The sequence below is a fragment of the Protopterus annectens genome, chromosome 12.part0, assembly GCF_019279795.1.
Source record: "Protopterus annectens isolate FY-2018-M chromosome 12.part0, PAN1.0, whole genome shotgun sequence".
Taxonomy (NCBI): Eukaryota; Metazoa; Chordata; order Ceratodontiformes; family Protopteridae; genus Protopterus; species Protopterus annectens.
Genome location: NC_056746.1, coordinates 600,639,149 through 600,659,866, shown reverse-complemented (window position 1 = coordinate 600,659,866; position 20,718 = coordinate 600,639,149). Strand labels below are relative to the sequence as shown.

Genomic DNA, 20,718 nt, shown 5'->3' with positions numbered 1-20,718 from the left:
ATGTCTTTGTTTATAAGTTCCATGATAATATGCTCCATGGCCTTGCAGATAAGGCTTGTCAGACTGATGGGACGGTAGTTTCTGGGATCTAAGATGAATCCCCGCTTGTGGAGTGGGATAACTGTAGCTCTGCACCACTCAGTGGGCACGAAACCTGAGGTGAGGCTATGATTAAACATGACACTTAAGTGAGGTGACAGTTCATATTGTAGTTCATGTAGTACACAGCCCGGGATGTCATCTGGTCCCATGGATGCTGTATTCTTAGCTTTGGAGAGTGCGTTTTTTACCTGTGTGGCCGTTATTACCGGAATTTGGCAATCTTCTGGTATTGAGATGGGGTGAGGGGGGGGGTGAAGTTGGCACTGAATCGATCTGCCAGGATATTGGCAATATCCTTGAGATCAGTATATTTAATGCCATTCTGTTTTAGCTCAGAGCAGATCTGAGCATTGCCATTTAGATTCTTGACATAGTTATAGAATGCCTTGTGGTTGTCTTTGGAATCTTTGGCAATTTTATTTTCGTAACTAGCTTTGGAGGATTTTAAGAGGGATCTCAGTTTCTTACTGAGGCTGGTAAGGGAGTTTTGTGCATCCTGGGATTTTCCTCTTTTCTGCAACAGTTTCTTCCTTTTGTTGTAAAGTTTGTTTATAGCAGGGGACCTCCAGATTGGCTTCCTTTTTTTGGATGAGAGCATCTTGGTTCTATTTGGGATGGCACGATTCATGCATGAGTGGATGTGCTCGTACAGTGCCTTAGTGCAGGATTCAGCAGTCGAACTTTCAGTTGCCGTCTGCATGGGTGTCATGAAGTGCGTCACTTCTGACCTGAGTAGCATGAAGTTGGCTTTGGAGAAGTTTTTTATGGAGGTTTCCTTACTGCACATACAAGTGTGTTTGAAGTAATAAATGAATAAGTTAAAGTACATGTTCCAGTTACAGTTACAGATGTGTTCATGTACAATAAATATCCTGAAGCCGTACAATGCTTTACCGTCTCTTTGGAATGCATGAGACAAGCAACAATATGGAGAACATTATTCCTCTTAATCAAGTCTAGGCACTCATGTATTTGTTCTCTCTTCTAAAACTACTCACTGCAGACTTCACCTATGGGTCATCTTACAGAAAGGTTATCACCATAACCCCTTGTCTCGTATACTGAATAGAATCTGGTCCTGATTGGGGCAACATAGAAGGCTTCACCTGCTAGAGTTAAGATACAAGCTAGAATGTTGTTGCAATGCTGACATTTTGACTTTCGGGAAAAACAGAGTCATTCTTTGTTTCCTGTTTTAATTTGATTTTTTGTTTTAATTAGGCTTTTACTTTATTTATTTATTTACATTTGATTACCAGGAAAGTCTGACTGGGTAGAAGACAATTTTCAGTAGAGGCTAGGGTAGATAAGCTCCAAAACCTTTAGTTCCAATGTCTACCAACCATCATGTACCTCACAGTCAGTTGGCCCATTGTTCCTCTGTAATGAGGAAAGGGTAGATTGGAATGGCCCATTGTTCCTCTGTAATGAGGAAAGGGTAGATTGGAATGGCCCATTGTTCCTCTGTAATGAGGAAAGGGTAGATTAGAATGGCCCATTGTTCCTCTGTAATGAGGAAAGGGTAGATTGGAATGGCCCATTGTTCCTCTGTAATGAGGAAAGGGTAGATTGGAATGGCCCATTGTTCCTCTGTAATGAGGAAAGGGTAGATTGGAAAGGCCCATTGTTCCTCTGTAATGAGGAAAGGGTAGATTGGAAGGGGCCATCATTTACAAAGCCATCTGAGGTGGTTTAGCATTTAATGTATTTTTTTCCTTGCCTCTGACTCAACACATATGACTAGGTGTTGGGATAGAGCATGCAATAGGCCATCCATGGAGGTCATCCCCTCATTTCCCGAAGGGGCATTTTCTACAAATTCTGTATTTTATTTTCATGGTAATGAAGTTTTGATATCAACATACCCATACATGCACACATGCACACATACACACACATGCGCACACACACACACACACACACACACACACACACACACACACACACACACACACACACACACACATAAGTGGCCCCATTCCTCCCCTTGTAGCATGATTTGTGATCTCCTCTCCCTCCACAGGGAAATCACTCCACCTAGTTTGCCCTCGAATGTACATAAAGAGGTGAGTGGGCCAAACCCATTCACTCATTCCCATACCCACCTCATTCCTCCAGGCCAGGACAATTAACTGATCTCTGAATGCCTGCTTAACAAGAAAGAATACATCCCTGTGTGCTGCAGAGACAGGCTGTTTAGTTTGCTTTACACTTAGAACTCCTAGTAATGATGGTGAGACATTTGAATTATTAATGGTATATATTAAGAGAAGAAGAACTGAAGAGTTCTTTGCTATAAGACGAAGTTTTGGAATATTTAATTAATTCTTAAAGGGATATTGCCATTACAAAACAGTTTCCTGATGGCAAGACAAGGGTGCATGAATAGCTGTGAACTTTAATTCTTCCAGGTCATTCAATTATGATTTTTTTTTATAAGAGAAGTATGTTAAATATATGGGTAAATGGTTAGGATGTGATCTTGAAGATTATATGAGTAAAACTTGTTAAAAAAGTTTACAGAACAAATTATGTAAATGGAAAATGTTTGGTTGGTATAGTATCACAGTATTTAGGTTTTGCACTCTTGTTGTTGCTCTATTATTACATGCATTTGAAGCATTTCCTGCAAATATTCTAGTATTTCTTATTTATGTATTTTTTGGAGCGGGGAAATATGGTGAGAGATATTTGTTGGATGGTGGAAAGACCTGTGTTTCTTAAAACAAAATGGTATTATCAAGGAAAAAGGAATGTTACACTATGAGGCTGTACTGCAAAAAATAATTCACTAGTTATTTTTGCATGAATATAAGACTAAAAAGAAAGGCTCATATGAATGACTGCTGGAAAAAATGAGCTATATTGATTATGGCCATGTTACTCTAAGAGAATGAAGATTCCCATTGTGAGTAAGCACACTCCTCTGACTACATTATCTTCTGGAAAGTATGACACACAGTTCATGGTCAATATGCTATAGTCTACTAGAAATAACAAAACAGGATTGCACTGACAGGTTGTTTTGAAAACTTGGAAGGAGAAGAAAAGTTATGTTTTGAAGAAAATGAGAGCAGCATCTCATGGTATAACATGACTGCAAACCTACGAGGTATGATTCATCACATTTTAAGTCTTGAATATGAATGGATGATTAGTGCATCTTGATAATTAAGATTCCTAAAATTATTGGAGATTTCACCTCCAAGAAGCTAAAAGTGAGTCAGTTATTAGAGTAACTAGTTATCCAGCAATGAAAGGAATCAAGTTTAAAGATCTGATTGTAAATCTTCTTTTTATAATACACAGTTGTGATGTGAAGAAAACATCAGTTTGCGATGTGAATTTCTCAATAAAGTCCGTTTGAAGGTGGAATTATATTTTTCTGTTTCTTTTTAATTTTGTATTTTATTTTCATGGTAATGAAGTTTTGATATCAACATACCCATACATGCGCACATGCACACATACACACACATGCACACACGCACACATACACACACATGCACACACGGACGCATGCACACACACACACACACACACACACACACACACACACACACACACACACACACACATATATCGATGTACATGTTCATTGTGGTGCTGTGATGCACATGCACACATGGACGCATGCACACACACACACACACACACACACACACACACACACACACACACACACACACACACACACACACACGCACACACACGCAAACACATCGATCTACATCTTTATGTTAGTGCTGTGATGCACGTGCACACAGTTCTGAGTGAGTTGTAAATAACTGCAGCCGAATGATTTGTGCTCTGCGATGGATCATGCAATTTACAAAAAGACGTCTTTGTGAGTCTCTTTTCCCATTCCTACAAATCTCTCACCATTTTCATCTCATTGGCTTTTTGCACTCAGTGACTGATGTCTGTGAATAGCTTCATGCCGTAGCCATAATGCGCTATGCAACAACATACCTAGCATGCAACTGCATTATGGAGAAACAAAGAATCAGCTGCATACCTGCAGAAATACTAACAAGTGGGAGGGAGATGATTTTGCTATTGACAGCTGTATCTGTGCTTACATATTTGTTTAGTATCATCTATGCATATCTATGTGCATCTGTGTCTGACCATATTTTCCAGAATTCCATATAACTGTGTTTGGATGGCTCTGTATGAGTGCATACATGTATTTGGGGGATGGCTTATGGCTGGAGGTCATGCTGTCTGGCCATCTGTGTACTGGATGTGATTTGGCCAGCCTAGGTTCACCAGCAATTTATAATACACAGTCTGCTGTTGTGGATTATATTTCTCATCCTGATTGTGAATTGGGCTTCTATAAGTAATAACAGGACTCCTGTTCCATTCATGTACTTTGCTGTCAAGGCATGACATGCAGACAGGCTTTTCTCATGTGCATCTATGCACTAAGCTTAAGCATTGCAGCCCAGGGCTGTGAATTTCACCAAATGACTCTCAGCAAAAAAATGTTAACACATTGCAGCTGAAGATAAGAAAAATATATCAGTGTATTTTACTTCTATAAGGTATCACTTTTTCTCCTGAATGTGGTAGTTATCATTCAGAAAAAATGGCTTTATATTACTTATATTACTATGTGCTCAAATATTGAGTTAAGTTTAGCTATTTATTAGTTCACTTATGTGCTTACTTACATATTAACCAGATAAGCCAAGAAGATACAAGTCTTTATGATTAACTCATGATACCTTTGCCTAATCCCATAGTAGGTCAATGGAGACTGATACACTGAAACCTCAAGTACTGGATGAAATGTATTAGCAACTCATTGCGTTAATCATCTGCTCAAAACTGTCGAAAAGGCTCAGGCTTTACATTTTGTCTACATTTTCAGCATGCTTCATCATCATTCATATACTCATAAAAGCTAACTGTAGTGCCAGTGCACAGTTGTCAGCATAAAAGTGCTATCACACCTGTGGTCAATAGCAGTAAGTGTCTTCTGTTATTTCAGAAACAGAAACTTTTAACCATGCATAGTGCCAGTGCTAGAAGGTGAAATGTGGTAACAAGTGGCATTCAGGAGCAGTGCAATGCATGCCCCATGGTGTACTGCTGTATGAATGGGATGCTTTTTGTGGGCAGGTGTTGTTTTAACATGTTTTAAAATAACTGCCAGGAGAAAAGAAATGTGCAGCATCAGTATAGGTGGCACACTTAATTATGAGTGGGCTCTTTTCATTTCCTTAAGGACAGAGGCAGCTGTTGTTTTCTGGATTTTATTACTACAAAACGCATGTGTGGGGTATTGATTTTCAACAACAGATCTTTCAAAAGGAGAACCAAACCCAAATACTGAATACAAATCCACAATCCCAAATAAACTCAGTACACGGCAAGCAGCTTCAACAGCAGACAGTATGCATTGAATGATAACAGGCTTTACAATCTAATTAGTGAAAATGAAGAGAGATAGAAAGGCTTCCCATGATGCACTACCATGCATGTGTGTTGCTTGACATTACTGTATCCTTTCATTTTATACAGAAATAGAGACAATAATCAGGGACACAATGGTTAAAGGTTTTCAAAAACAAATGGAATTCAGTTTTTATGAGATGAAATCCACTAATTATACCTATGATTTTTAAATGTAATTTCTAGCTCTTACCATAACTTCATTATAATTTTCTACTGCATCTATATAAATGCAAAATTAAAGTAGATTATATGTAGAGAGCAGCCAATAAAGAAAACTGATATCCTCTAAATCCATCCCTGCATCTTTCTACCCCTTGCCTAATACTTACATAGATTGTTCTATTGACTAATGCTCTTTTGCTTCCTCTATTCTCCCTCCTCTCTACCTGCTTCTCTTACCTTTTTCAACACCTAACCTAGTATGTTTTTCCTCCCTTTTTACAGTACTCCACTCCTGAAGGACCCTCCCAGCCTCTAGAATATAAGGATGTCCTCCTGCAAAACCTCTGACATTTCAAACCTGGATATTTCTGCTGGTTAGCCTGGGCCAAATAAGAAAATACTTTTTGTGAGGACTCCCATTACTAACTGTGAATGCATGTAGCCTACACTAGATTTAACTATCTAAGTTTACATCTATTTTTATTAAGCCTACCCTTCCATGAGTGCATATCAGCAGCCTACCACAGACCACTAAACACCCCCTCCCCCTGTATTACTTGATTTCTAGTGTCTGAACACTATCTACTATAATCTATACAAACTTGCCCATTTTTTCTGCCTGCTATTCTTCTTATTGTCCACTAGGTGGCAGCCCCTACCAGCATAAAGCCTGTATAACATCAACTCCCTTTAAGCCCAACAGTATCTCTACATGCTTGTATACTAATGGACTTTATCAAATCCCACTCCACACTCTATAAAAACCTGTTAATAACCACCCTCATCCTATAGTAAACTAACTAGGAGCAAAGCACCCCTTATATTTTTAGAAACTGCGATTCTATCTTTCCCTACAGTCTTTCATTGTTCAACACTTACCTCTATCTTGAACTTCTATGGCTGATAACTTTCTCAGCTGGTTTCTCTTGCCCTGCAGCTCTCTTCCGCTCCATTCGCCCTGCGGGCTCACTCCGCTCCCCTACCCCCAAATTCCACCCACTCCCAGTGCTCCTACATTTATTCTCCTCCTGAAAACCCTCCCTCTCACCACAAGGCAATCCTCTACCACTTTCTCTCCACCCCTTCCACTAGCCTACCAAACTCTCAATACCACACCCCCTGCCTCCTAATACCCATTACCCTCCTCTGTATTATATCTGACAGACTCCTGATATCATGCTCTCTCTCACTCCAAAAACCCTCATTTCCATTTCTTTCCTTGTCCTTCTTCTACTATCTCTATATCATGCCACTTCCTATACCAACTTCCGTCTACTCCCACCGCCACTTCCTTCCCACCTCTCCCTTACAACACACTTCCCCAACATCTCTGCCTCCTTAGTTCCCTCTCACCCTTTCCTCCTCTTAAAAGTAAAACTTTTCCCAATCACTACAAAATATTACAAGCCTAAACCCACTCTCTACCAGGCACTTCTATCTAAGTACAAACCAAAACTACTTACTCCTTTTCTAATTTACCTTTGCTTATCCAGTGACATTCATCCTAATCCTGGATCTAACTTCTCCTCAACAAACCCCCCTAACACCAGTAATAAATCCACCAGTAAATAACTCAAATTCCTCACCATCAATGCCCAAAGCCTCAAAAATAAATTAACCCACTTCCATGCCTGGCTCAAACACAACTCACCAGACATTGTAGCCATCTCTGAAACCTGTCTAAAGCCTGATATAACTGACTCTGAATTCCTTCCCCCTGGATTTCAATGTCTTTGTTCTGATCGCCTAACTAGGAGAAGTGGTGGTGTAGCATTAATCTACTCCAATCAATTAACCATCATTCCATATCCTAATCCCATCCCTTCATTTCAACAACAGTGAACTTGTAATTGGCCTCCTAAAAATAAACAACCTTAAAAACATCTGCTTCATTTCCCTCTATATTCCTCCTGGCAACAGCACTAATACCCTGGAAGACATCCTCTCCTGGGTCTCCAGTAACATTAAGCCGGAAACCTACATATTGCGAGATGTAAATATAGACTGGAACAAAATCAATAACCCCAGTCCTACCACTGCAATCAATCTATACACCTATACTCAACTTACTAACTCCTTTACTAGGCCAAACAAAACCAACTCACCTGGCTCCATACTAGACTGGATCCTGGTATCTCATCCAAATAAAATTATACAATCAGGTGTCATTCCTGACCCATTAGGAGACCATCTCCCAGCCTTCACCCATCGAACTACCCTCACATCCCCACACTCCCACCAGTTCATTCATACTTGCAACCTTTCTAACTTTAATCCTACTACCTTTACTGAGTCTCTTTAAACAAACTAACTGGAACCCCCTAAAAACTCTTCCATTAGATGCTGCCGTTGACTTTTTCAACAAAACATTCTTAATGGTCCTTAACTCCCTTGTTCCAATAAGAATAAAAAGAGTAAGAATGAAAACCACCCCATGGCTTACCAAAGATACCAAAAACCACCGCGTGGCTTACCAAAGATACCAAAAACCACCCCATGGCTTACCAAAGATACCAAAAACCACCCCATGCTTACCAAAGATACCAAAAACCACCCCATGGCTTACCAAAGATACCAAAAACCATCCCATGGCTTACCAAAGATACCAAAAACCACCCCATGCTTACCAAAGATACCAAAAACCACCCCAGGGCTTAACAAAGATACCAAAAACCACCCCATGCTTACCAAAGATACCAAAAACCACCCCATTGCTTACCAAAGATACCAAAAACCACCCCATGGCTTACCAAAGATACCAAAAACCACCCCATGGCTTAACAAAGATACCAAAATGAACATGCTACAAAGAGATAAAACCTGGAAAGTATACCTCCAACATAAACAGCCAGAAATCTTACTAAAATATACACAGTCGTGAAACCTAGCCAAAAAACTACTTCTTAAAGATAAAAAGTCTTACTACGTCAAATTACAAGCAAATCATACAAAAAACCCCAAGCATTTTTGGAACTCAATTAATTCATTCCTCAGGCCAGGTACAAAAAACAACCCTTGTTCCAACAGCAACAAATCCAACCTTGAAATTGCTTCACTATTCAACATCTTCTTTACCACTTCTATTGCTGAGCTAACCAAGACATTTTCCAACAATAACCCTCTGCCTCACCCCACCCAGTCTTCCTCGTCATCCTCTCCACTCTACATTTGAACTCAAACCCATCTCCACCTACCTAATAAACTACTCTCTAAACTAAAACCTTGCTCGATAGCCCCAATAACATTTTTTCCTCCTTCTAAAAATAGCCTCCGAGGGCATTGCTCTCCCTATCAGCATCCTGATCAATAGATCTTTACTTGAATCCTATGTACCGAAGCTATGGTGCACTGCTTATATTCTCCCACTTCACAAGGGTGGCAAAAACTGCAACGTCTCTAATTTCCACCCCATAGCCATCCTCTCCAATCTCCAAACTTCTTGAAAAATGCATCCACCTTCAGCTTTTGACATTCCTTACCAACCACTAGCTATTCTTTCCCACCCAACATGGCTTCCACCCAGGACACAGTACTAACTCCACCCTCCTCTCCTTCTTACCTTTTGTCAATCTAGCTCATGACTCTGATAAAATAGTTTCATCAGTCCTGCTGGACTTACCTAAAGCCTTTGATACCATCTCCAATACTCACCTACTACATCATCTGTCTTACCTCAATTTCTCCCACAAAACTGTTTCATGGTTCTCCAGTTATCTTTCAGACAGGTCCCAATCTGTAAAATGGGGCCAGGGCACTTCCACATTCCTTCTTACCCCCACTGGGGTACCTCAATGTTCCATACTTGGCCCAGTACTATTCAACATCTTTATTAATGACTTTCACAAAGCCATACCTAATACCAAAATTGTGCAATATGCTGACGATTCTTCCTTGATCTGCTGCGCCTCTAACCTAACAGATCTCCAAACTCTGACACAAACTGCCTTCTCTACCACAGAAAACTGGATGCTCCAAAATCACCTCTCCCTAAATGCCAAAAAAACTAAAATCCTTCTATTCTCCCCTTCAGAATCCTCCCCTATTAATAAGAATTCATTTCAAATTACCAGCCTTAACAACTCCTTGATAGAAGTCGTTCCCTCTGCCAAACATCTTGGTGTCACCATCGATGAACCCCTAAAATTCAACACCCACATCCAACTAAACATTAAAATAATCCATATAAAACTAGGCCTTCTCTATAGAAACATCCACTTCCTCTCTCTTGCCACCAAACTAACACTCGCCACATCCTATCTCCTTCCCTCATTACTGTATGGCGCCTCTCTGCTTACCAATTTATCCTCTACACTCCCCTCTAAACTAGAAGCATGTTACAACAAAATATCCAGATTTGCTACCTCTCATTATTGTACCAGATGGAGCCTTGTGGTACACCTGTGGTGAATGCAAGGTATGGAGAGATGGTGGATTGATATTTTACTGACTGAAACCTATTAGGTAGCTTTTGAACCATAGAAAGGTGGCCTGACAGAGACCTAATGAGGGCATTTGAAGTACAAATTTGCTGTGCAGTGTTAGTACTTTCAGAAGGACAGAAGCCATGTTGTGTGGGAGATAGGAGTTCTTCCTGCAGGAGATAGTTTAGTAATTATGTTTGAATACATTTTTCAAGTATTTTGGAGAGGGGAAATAACATTGCTATACATCTAAAGTTAGTAATGATCTGTTGAATTTCCTCCTTTATGCAGAGGGATAAATGTGTGACATTTTCCAGTGAAATGAATGTGGGATTCCTGGATTGACCTATATATATATATATATATATATATATATATATATATATATATACTGAGACAGGATAGGCAGTGCTATTGACTGTTGTTTTAAAGTAGTCATTTGGAAGGTCATCAGCTGAAGTAGAGCATGATTTGTTTAAGAGTCGTTTTATATAGGATATGGGCGCAGGTTGGAAGGTGAAAGTGGATGTGGTAATACACAGCTGCTGGGCAAGGTTAGGATTAGATGTCGGGGAATCCTTGGTTAGAGATGCTATGCTGTCTATATAATAAGAGTTTAATTGGATTACGGCTTTGAGTGGTGAGTTATTAGGAGAGAGGTTAGGGTTGAAATTTTTCTGGAAATGCAAGATCTCGTAAATGTCTTACAGTTGTGTTTATTACTACGCAGGAAGTTATTACAGTATATTTTTTTGTCTCCATTTATTTGCTTGGTATGATTGCAACGCATTCTGAAGTTTTCAACATATTGAGGCGCTTTATATTTTTTGCCATTCTTTCCATGCTTTTTCTCTATCCTGCATTGGCGTTCCATTTTTTTTTAGCTAGCCAAATTGCATTATTTGTAAGCCATGAAGCACATGGGGAGGTAATGATGATGATGCATGTAAGGAAGCATTGAATAGGCATGAGTTCATTAGTAGGTTGGTGCTGCGGTAGCGTTGTCGCCTCACAGCAAGATGTTGTCCGGTTCAGTTCTCAGCTAGAGTGTCTTCTGTGTGGAGGCAGGTGTGAATGAGCATGCCTTCGTTGAAGGTTGTGCATCAGGGCTGGTAACTCGGCATGTAAAAGTCTACTACCAAACATTAGTGAACCGGAGTTCCGCTGTGGTAACCCCTAACCGGGATAAGCCGAAAGGCACAACAGCAACAACATTTATGTGGGCATTTGTTTATTTATTTTTTTAATGTTCTTTCTTGTGAAAAACAATGACATTTATATTGACTAGGGACAAGTTGGCTGGGGTGCCAGACATGTGCAGCCGGGTTTCTATCTGTTGATCAAGTTTTCAGAAACTCGAACTCCCCATGGTCAAGACCATATAATTTAGTTTTTGAAAACTTGAAACTTTTCTGTGGAGGTCATGGTACAGTGAGGATCAGGAAATTTACCCTTTTCCTCACTGTAGTGCTGTCTCGGAGTTTGTACATATAATTTGCAGGTGGCATGTAAAAAAGATAGATTTTTGTGTTCTTTTTTTTTTGATGCTCGAGTTTTTGGAAACTCGATCATATGGTCTCTTTGACATTTTTCTAAAAAGTCTATCATTTGATATAGACCCACGCAGCAATCTCTTTCAGTTGAGCAGCTGGTAATTTGTTGGAGGAAATATAAAGGCATCATTAGTAATCAGAGCAGCATGGAGGTAACATAGCTTGGATAATTTGCCTGGCAAAATGTGGCAAGATACACTAATTGTATTGCCTAGAAGTTTCATGCTTTGGTTAAGTTGCCTGACAAAATGGGGTTAGATATACTAAGTGCATTGCTGAGGTTTATAAGGTGTAGAGATAGTGTTAGACAGCTAGTGAATATAGTGGATTAACTGATATACTGAAGTTTGCCACTGTGTTTTGTACTAATTGTGGGAACCAGAGAAAGGGTCAACAGACTGCAAGAACCACACATTACAGTTAGAAGAGATTCGGAGGTGCCAGTGCCTTTTGTGGTGCCAGGACTGTTTTCTGAAGGAATGGTGCTACTGATATTGGGTATTGCCTCACAGACAGTTGGTCTTGGATGTGTGATGCAGAAATAGATTGGATAGTTAGGGTAAGATGGGTAGAAGAGTATAGGGAATTGCTTGGCACAGCAGAATTGGTGGTTGTACGATCGTCTGCCCTGCAATGCAACAAAGTCTATAGTAGTGGTATGGTCATTTAGAACTGATGTTCAAAAATAATCTTCTGCAGACTGTACCATGAACAAATTAACTACAGGGAGATATAATGTCCTTGGATTTGAGTATGTTAAGGTGGGGCTTTATAACCTGACAGACATGCATTATGAAAAACAGCAGGATTTTGTTTTATGACATCTAGCACTCATATGACTTCATTGGCAGGGGTCAGCTGAGGGGCTCTGGGCACATTGAGAGGATGCTCACAGGGTGTCTTATTAAGGGGATTTATGTGGCATGGTGAACAAGGAGGTGGCCTCAGGACAAACTCCTAAGAAATAGTGGTGGATAATATTGCAAATGTTGCCATGGGAATTCAGGGTATTTCTCAGGATGAACTCTGTACCCTTGCTTAAGATACACAAGTTAAAAATGTATCTACCCTGCAATTTGTTATCACTTTGTCCTTCATGTGCATGCAGTTTAGAAAATACATAGATGGAAGGAAGGAAGGATGGATGGCTGGATGGATGGATGAATAGCCATCCAGGTTTTACTGGACATTAGTAGTTAACAGTTTACAAGTCATCTATCAAACTTTAGAATTCCTTGATGCATTTTGGTGAAATTATTACTTGTCAAATGCAGTTCAAACTGGAAGATCTTTGTGTCCCTACAAATAATACACATTAAAAAAGTCATATTTCAATTAATTTTTAGAAACAGGGGCATTAATAACAAACATGACTCACTATCAGAAATCATAGGTTCATAGGTTCATAGGTAGGTACTAGGCTACTGGCTCTGGGGCCTATATAAGCCTAGCCAAAAAGGTTCCCTGGCTTTCATCACCCAAGAAAATTATTTTCCTGTGCCCCTGTCAAGCAGTGCCGCAGAAGTGATCCCCGGAGTGAATTTTCTATTTCCCGTCCAATCATCAAGGTTTTTCTTAAAGAGGGCCAACGAGGCGAAAATAAAAAAAGGCAATAAAGTAATGCAAAACACAACATATAACAAGCAAACTAACATTTCCCTCTCAGCAAACTGTAGCAGAATCTGGGTGAGCCTTTCCAGTAAAGCTCAAAAATGTTTTATTTTTACCCCTTAAATAGAAGGTTTAGTTCCTAGCTCCACCCCCTCAGTTCACAGATGTTTAACCTTAGCTGACCTGTTGTAACTTATGAGTGACACCTTAACTGACCTATTCTAATTTCTGTCTGACTCACAAGAGACAGATCTGTGGTGTCTTTTCAAGTTTTAGTATGCAGTTGAAAGCAGAACAGCTTCTACATTGGTCCTATATCTAAAGTCAGATTAGTGATAGGAGTATGGACTATCAGAAAGTAAAGCATTAGGTCTGTTGTACATTCAGAATGTTTTACCTACATTGTGTATGTTATATTTATGTAAGGATAATCACATAGTGTATTTTACACCACAAGTGAAGTGCTGCAAAACAGGGCAAAGAGCAGTGTTCTTTTATACTCTTTGTGTGTATTTGCAGGACATCTGGGCTTTTTGTGCATGCATTATTGGACATCTAAAGTGACATGGTTATTTCATATGCTCTATTATACGGATAAAGAAATAAAGAAAATACAGTAGGGCAGTGTTTTCATTCAACACCAAGAAAGAAGGTAGAAAAGTCTGTGGAGTGGCCATCATGGAGCTGACAGAGATTTGGCAAAGGTGATTTGGGTTGGGGTGATGGTGTTGGTTGAGAGGAACTTGAGATGGTGAAAAGATGTGACTTAGGGCAAGAGGAGGATAGAAATCACTTTATTCAACCAAGACAAAAATCAGAAATGGAGTTGCAGAATTCCTTTGTTCCATTATGAGATGAGGTGGGAGATGGAAAGCTTGTAAAGTTGCTTAGAAAGGTATGATTGGGAAGCCAAAAACCTACCCTCGTGTTCTATCAATCTTTCCAAGGAAGGCAAGGCCTGTTAAGTGCCAGAGTGTATTTTAGGGTACACATCCAGTTATCTAAGCTATATTTGAAGACAGACAGGGAACTGCACTGCTGATATACAATGAGTCTATTACAAAGCAAGAGGAGGCACCGAGTGTTGAACCTTTCTTTCCATTTAGTTTTATTTATTCCCTGATATAGATTCAGATCTCTTGTTCTACTGTTGGTTGTACTATTTGACACATCAAAAAAAAAATGGAGGTCTTAGATAATGGGATCCCTGAGGACACAGAAAGTAAGGCACAGGTCTTACCTTAAGAGTCGACATGACTCTGAGTACAGGGACAGTCAATCCAGAATTTCCTGGTAGCTAAGATTTTTGAGGCAGGCCCAAGACTATTTTTGTTAGGAACCTCTGTGGCCTGTCAGGTTTTTTTGATATGATTAATGAAATACATGATAAAGGATGCATTATATTCTATAATGGGTCTAACCAGGATAGATAACAGGGCAACAATAACTTCTTTGCTTTTGGAAGAGATGCCGTTAGTAATTAATTGTGATATATAGAAAGTTTTCCTGATCACGGCTGCTTTGTGGTCATCAAAGGAGATGGTGCCATCTACCTATGTGCCTAGGTCTCTGATGTCAGGTTTATTGGAGAGTGGGATGTATGAAGTAGGTCAATAGAAATTTGTTGTTGCCTAATGAAATGATACTGATTTTTTTAGTGTTTAAACTGAGCCCTTTTAGTGTCCCTGTGTTAATGCATGAAAGTTGTGATTGAAGATAATTTGTATAATTTGTTGATGAAACAACTATATGAAGCTTGCAATCATTGATGGGCTTAACTAAAGATGCTTGTTTTCAGTTTTGAGATCAGAGAAATACCAAAAAGGAGAGGGCCCAGTATGAACTGGTGGGGAATACCCCTGGTCACCTTTTCCTTAACTGAGGAGGCATCACCTACACTGACAACGTGTTCTGTCCTTGAGCTTGTTTGCCATCTATCTTACCAGTCAGTGATCTATTTTTAAGTTTATTAACTTGCTTGCCACCACATTGTGTGGTATGGTATCAAATGCTTTTGCTAGATCCAGGTAGGCAGTGTGAACAGTTTGACCATTGTCTGAGGACTGTATAAGCTTTTCAAAGATTGAAGAGGCATGACCTGCCCTTAAAAATATGAATTTGTGCTGCTCAGTCCTAATTAAATTCGTAATATATTGATTTATGTGGTCAGTGATTATGTATACCATGGCTGTGCAAATAAGAATATTAAGACTAATGAGAATGACTCCAAAATATTTGGGGTGAAGGTGATAGTTTCAGGGGATAACTTTGTAGTAAACTTGTTAGCTAAAATGTTGGAGATGTTTAGATTTGAATATAAGGTGCCATTATCGATAAGTTCTGAGCTGTGATGTGATTGTTTCCTTAGTTTTCTAATGTAGTTGAAGAAGGACTTATGATTAAGCAATTTATGTCTATGGAAGGATTTGCTGGTTTTAATAGCTGTCTCCAGTTTATTGGTGAGGAGTTTTATATTCTCATTCTCATGAGCAGTTCTCTCCCTGCAGTATACTCTAATGAGTTCCTTCCTTTTCTTGCAAACTTTATTTATATCTACTGACAAGCACGATCTTGGTTTTGAACTTGCCACTGTAGCCCTATCAATGCATTTGCCTAAATGAGAATAAAGATACTTGCCATAGGTGTCTACATATCCCTGTTCCATTCTAGGGTTAGAATGAGATAATTGTTCAATTGTGCCATAAAATTGTAAAAAAACAGGGTTTTCTATAGTCTCTAAAAAGGTGGTGTCAGAAACCATTGGAAAGGATGTTTTGAGGATAAAGGTATCCAGTTGGTGATCAGCTTTAACAAGTGATGGACCAGCCATAGGCAGGGAACAGGCCAGAGCTGAGTCTTTGAGAATTAGTTCCAGGACATTTTCATTTCTACCCATGGTGTGGTTATGGGTAATTTGATCAAGGGAGTTTTCTTTGACCCAATCCGACAAATATTGTGCATACCTGATGTTAGATGAATAGGTACTCTAGTGTATGGAAGTGTACTTTAAGTCACTGAGGATTAGAGATCTATTTCTAATAAGGATGTTTTCCAGAAATTCTAAGAACTTATGGTCAGGTAGAGGCAATGAAGGGGGAATGTATTACAAGGTACAAGTTGAAAGTTGGACTTATCTAGTGTAAATTGTAGCTTAGTCATCTCACTAGGAGAGTCATTAGATATCACTTTGGAAAGGATGAAATCCCTGACAAAAATTGAGGCACTGCTTTCCAGTGGGCTTGAAGTCATGATAGTCACAGGACCCAGGAAAAGAGGGGTGCTCGCATTACATTTGAACCATGTCTCAGTCACTGCTCAAAATGGAGTCTGTCAACATGCAGAATTACATCTAAATTAGCCAGTTTATTATTCAGACTCCTGTCTTCTGTGGTGGTGCAGCGATTAGCATTATCACTTCACAGCAAGAGGCTCTCTGGTTTGATTCTCAGCTAGAGCGCCTTCTGTCTGGATTCTGCATGTCCTCCCTGTGATCAACTAAACTTTAAAAAGACATGCAGGTAGGTGCATGAGTGTGTGCATGCCTTCTCTGAAGGTTGGGTGCCGGGCTGGCAACTTGAGACTGTAAAATCTACTGCCAGTAATAAGTGGACCAGTTATCTGCTGTGGCGACCCTTTACCGGGAAAAAAGACGAAAGATTATTCAGACTCCTGGCATTCAGAAGGGCCACTTTGATATTGAGTAATTTATGATTTGATTTGCTGGTTAGGATGGAATGTTCATTAGTGAACCATGCCTAAAAAAAGCACAGCGGAGTAGCAAAGACTTTGACCAGTGCAAATAAGCTCTTGAGCAAGGGGTGTAGACCAGCCTTGGCTAAGTAAGTAGGAATGTCAATAATCTCAGCCCTGGAGCCCCCTAAAATTACACCATCCAGTTATTAAAAATAGCTATCTTTTCTTTTAAAATAGACATAATTTTCAGTGAGAGGAGGATACCATTCCAGACAATGGTCTTATTCTTGGGTTCCAGCATGGCTTTCTGCATGGCTTTCATGTGCTTTAATAACAGATCATTTACTCCAGCATAGACTGAGACCCTGTCAAGGTTATACTTATTGTAGCAGATGGTTTTAAGGGTGCTTGGACTCTTGAAATAGCAGCAATCCTTGCTGATATTACAGCTAACTTTAACCCTGTCATACCTTTCAACCTCTTAGCACAATAAATCTGTACAAAGCCTAATATAATGGCTGGACAAAGACCCAACAATAGGGACAAATTTTAAACATTGCTCTTATTAACTTAGAAAATTGCTAGAATAACATGTTGTGTATTAGCACACATTTTCTGAAGGATGTAAAGTCTGAAACTCAAATGTGTGCCATCATATAAAGACTTCAAACGTCACTGATTTGCCACAGAAACACACATTTTAGAGATCAAAACTATGAGGCAAACATCTGGACAGTCTGCAAAAATCTGGACAGTTGAGAACTGTGAACCCTTTCCTTGTCCAGCTTGGTGAGCATGGACTCAGTGTGCCTAACAATTGAGTCCTTCATTTCTAGGATGTTTTCAGAAATTGATTTATCCTTATTAGGTTATTAGGCTCAGGGGGGTGCTTTGCTGTTTCTGACATGCTGATGAAGGGTTGTATGTAGCAGATGTAATTGGATGATTTCATTCAGTCCTACTCTTATGAGTCTAGAAGACATAAGTAGTGATTTCTTAATAACATCAGCTTATGACTGTTTTGTACTAATAGTGGGAGAATGTTGCATTTGTATTTGTGAGGGGGACTGCCTTCCAATCAGCTATACCTTTACACCTCTCACAGCTACAATCCTTTTGCTTGACTAAGGGTTCATTTTCAATGTTTATTTGGCATCTAGTACAGTTATACCAACCAGCGGAATGTGAGCAGGCCAAAGGGCACCAAGTTTATTGAAGTTAAGCGCTTTCCTCTCTATTACAGAGACTTCCTCAGTTCTGCTGATCTCTGCCTGACATACGAAGCCATGTCCAACTCAGAATTGATGGACATGCTCCACCTAAAGAAATCCAAGTCACTGCGAGCCACATGCTCTAGTGAACTAAACCTCACCACAACAATAAATAGAACATGCTGGAGGGATAGATTCCTGTCACAGAGACTCCCCATGCTTTGGAGCAAAATTCCTAACTACATTAGGCAGAGCCCCTCACTAACACTCTTCAAGAGAAGCCTTGACGAGTGGATGGGTAACAGAAAATACACCCCTAGGATCACTTTATTGGCTCTGCTTCACAGAGGCTTAGTTAATTAATCAATGGGGCGGCGAAAGCCGACACACTCTGGCTAAGCTTATAAATTAGCTCAGGCAGATAGCCTAGTACCTACCTATGAATCTATATCTTCTGTAAAAACATCTGCATCGGGAAAAGTATTTGATCCTAGTAGACTTATCACTGAACTTTGCAAAACTTTTCAGAATTTAATTTATTTTTTGTTAGTAGTTTATAACAGGTGATGCTCCCTCCTCACTGAAATCATTCCTCATTGCTGTACTTCCAAAACCTTGGGGAAAAACAACCACTTTGGGGTGCTATCATTCAATTCCACTAACTCCTGTAAAAGTGAAACTTCATGGTAAGATTAGAGCATCTAGACTTCAAACCTTCTTACCTATTTTAAATGATTACTAGCAATCTAAACTTATTGGGTAGTACAATGGGCTAATACATGATATAAATCACTTCAGGCTTGGGGGGGTGGCGTAATGATTAAATTATTTACCTGACAGAGAAAAAGTACAAGGTTTGATTCTCATCTGGTATGTATGACTAGGCATAAATGGTGGTTTTTGGTGGAAATTGTGGTCATTAGCCTACTATATACCTATGAAGCTAGTTTGGATGTTCCAGTACAGATTATATAAAAATTATAATTAAGAAATATCCCTTTACTTTTTTTGGTTTCTTTTGAAAGGCATAATTCAAGCTGCTTAATACTGTGCAAAGCCTGGCCATCAGCTAATATATGTGCCTCTCCTTGGTCTTTGAGTTTAATTATCCCTCACGATTCCCCTGGACCAGCTGTAATTAGGATTGGGGCTTATGCTGCTGCTACTGTAGGAGTATTTCCCCCTTTTTCCTGCACCTGTTAAAATAGTGAAAGGAAGGGAAATGTATCAGGAGTGAAATATATAGACATTGAAATAAGAGATACATTAGGATGTTAAGAATGTGATATGGAAATGGGTAAAGCTAGGAAAAACACGGTGCTAAGAATAGATGGAACAGTACTATGCCTTTCAAAAGAAACCAAAAAAAAAAAAAGTAAAGGGATATTTCTTAAAAACTATAATGAAAAGATGAAAAGATGTGAATAGGTATCATACAAATGTTGTAGAAAATGGGACAGAAAGAAAAACAAATAAATATAGACATTATTTTATACAATATTAATTATAGAATAATGATGATATATCACAAGATGTTTGAAGTTGTTATTAAAGAAGATAAAGTGGACAATGGGTGATGGGAAAAACATTAAGGAAATGTTAGTACTGATGAAAGAAGTAGTGGATGGCATTAAAACAGGAAATGTAGAAAGAAGAATAGCAACGTGTGATATCAAGAAGGGATAAGTTATCGTGAAGCACTGAGAGTTGTGGGACATAAAACATTGTCATATTCCAAAGAAATTGATAGAAAGCATCAGAGACATATTTGTGAGGTCTTGGTTAAAAGTATTAGCAAACAGATAACTAGTTAGTAAAATCAAAGTTGGAAAGGGTATTGAATAGGGATAGCCAATGAGTGCATTATTAATTCTGTTTGGTTATTAATATTGCAACAAGGAAATCATTAAGAGTGGGAAAGGAAGCAGTAATAATGTACTATTCCACAGCATATTTACTGATATTTCTGAGTTATGCAGATGATTTGGTGATATGTTTAAGGACTGATGTGTGGGAAGAAGTGGCAATGAAGAACTCTATAAAAACTATTCCTGGTGGTAGAAGTGACAATAAAGAAATTAGTAAAGTTATTAGAGGTGGTGGAGTTAGTTTTGAGTAAAGAAAAAAAAAAGCAAATAACAGGTAATGTAGTAAATACAGATTGTAGATATTTTACAAGAAAACAGAAAGAAATAGACTTAAAATATGAAGGAAAATTTACTGAAAAATAATGTAAAGAAATTTTAGGTGACATAAATGAAATAATGTTTGCATGCAAGGTATGCAGTTTGGCATTTAAGAAAAAAATATACATTATCCATTCACTAGTATTAGGGCACAAGGGTGTATTTTTCTCTTTCCACCTCAGTTACCACTCAGTAGCTACCAAGGGTTTGGAGGTTGACATAATGTTTAAGATGTTTACCTTACAGACACACAGTACAGGGTTTAATTCCTAGCTTTAAAGGAAATTGGCTAGGCTTAAAATGGCCCACAAGG

General features: G+C 39.1%; 1 protein-coding gene across 1 annotated transcript in view; it reads right to left on the bottom strand.

The window, feature by feature from the left end:
- The window catches only part of LOC122816194, a 191,172-nt gene extending 176,602 nt beyond the window's left edge, over positions 1–14,570 (bottom strand). Inside the window, exon 1 of the mRNA XM_044088944.1 lies at positions 14,556–14,570. Coding sequence (XP_043944879.1) covers positions 14,556–14,570 — 15 coding nt within the window. The remainder of the gene's footprint in view (positions 1–14,555) is intronic.
- Positions 14,571–20,718: the final 6,148 nt, after the last annotated feature.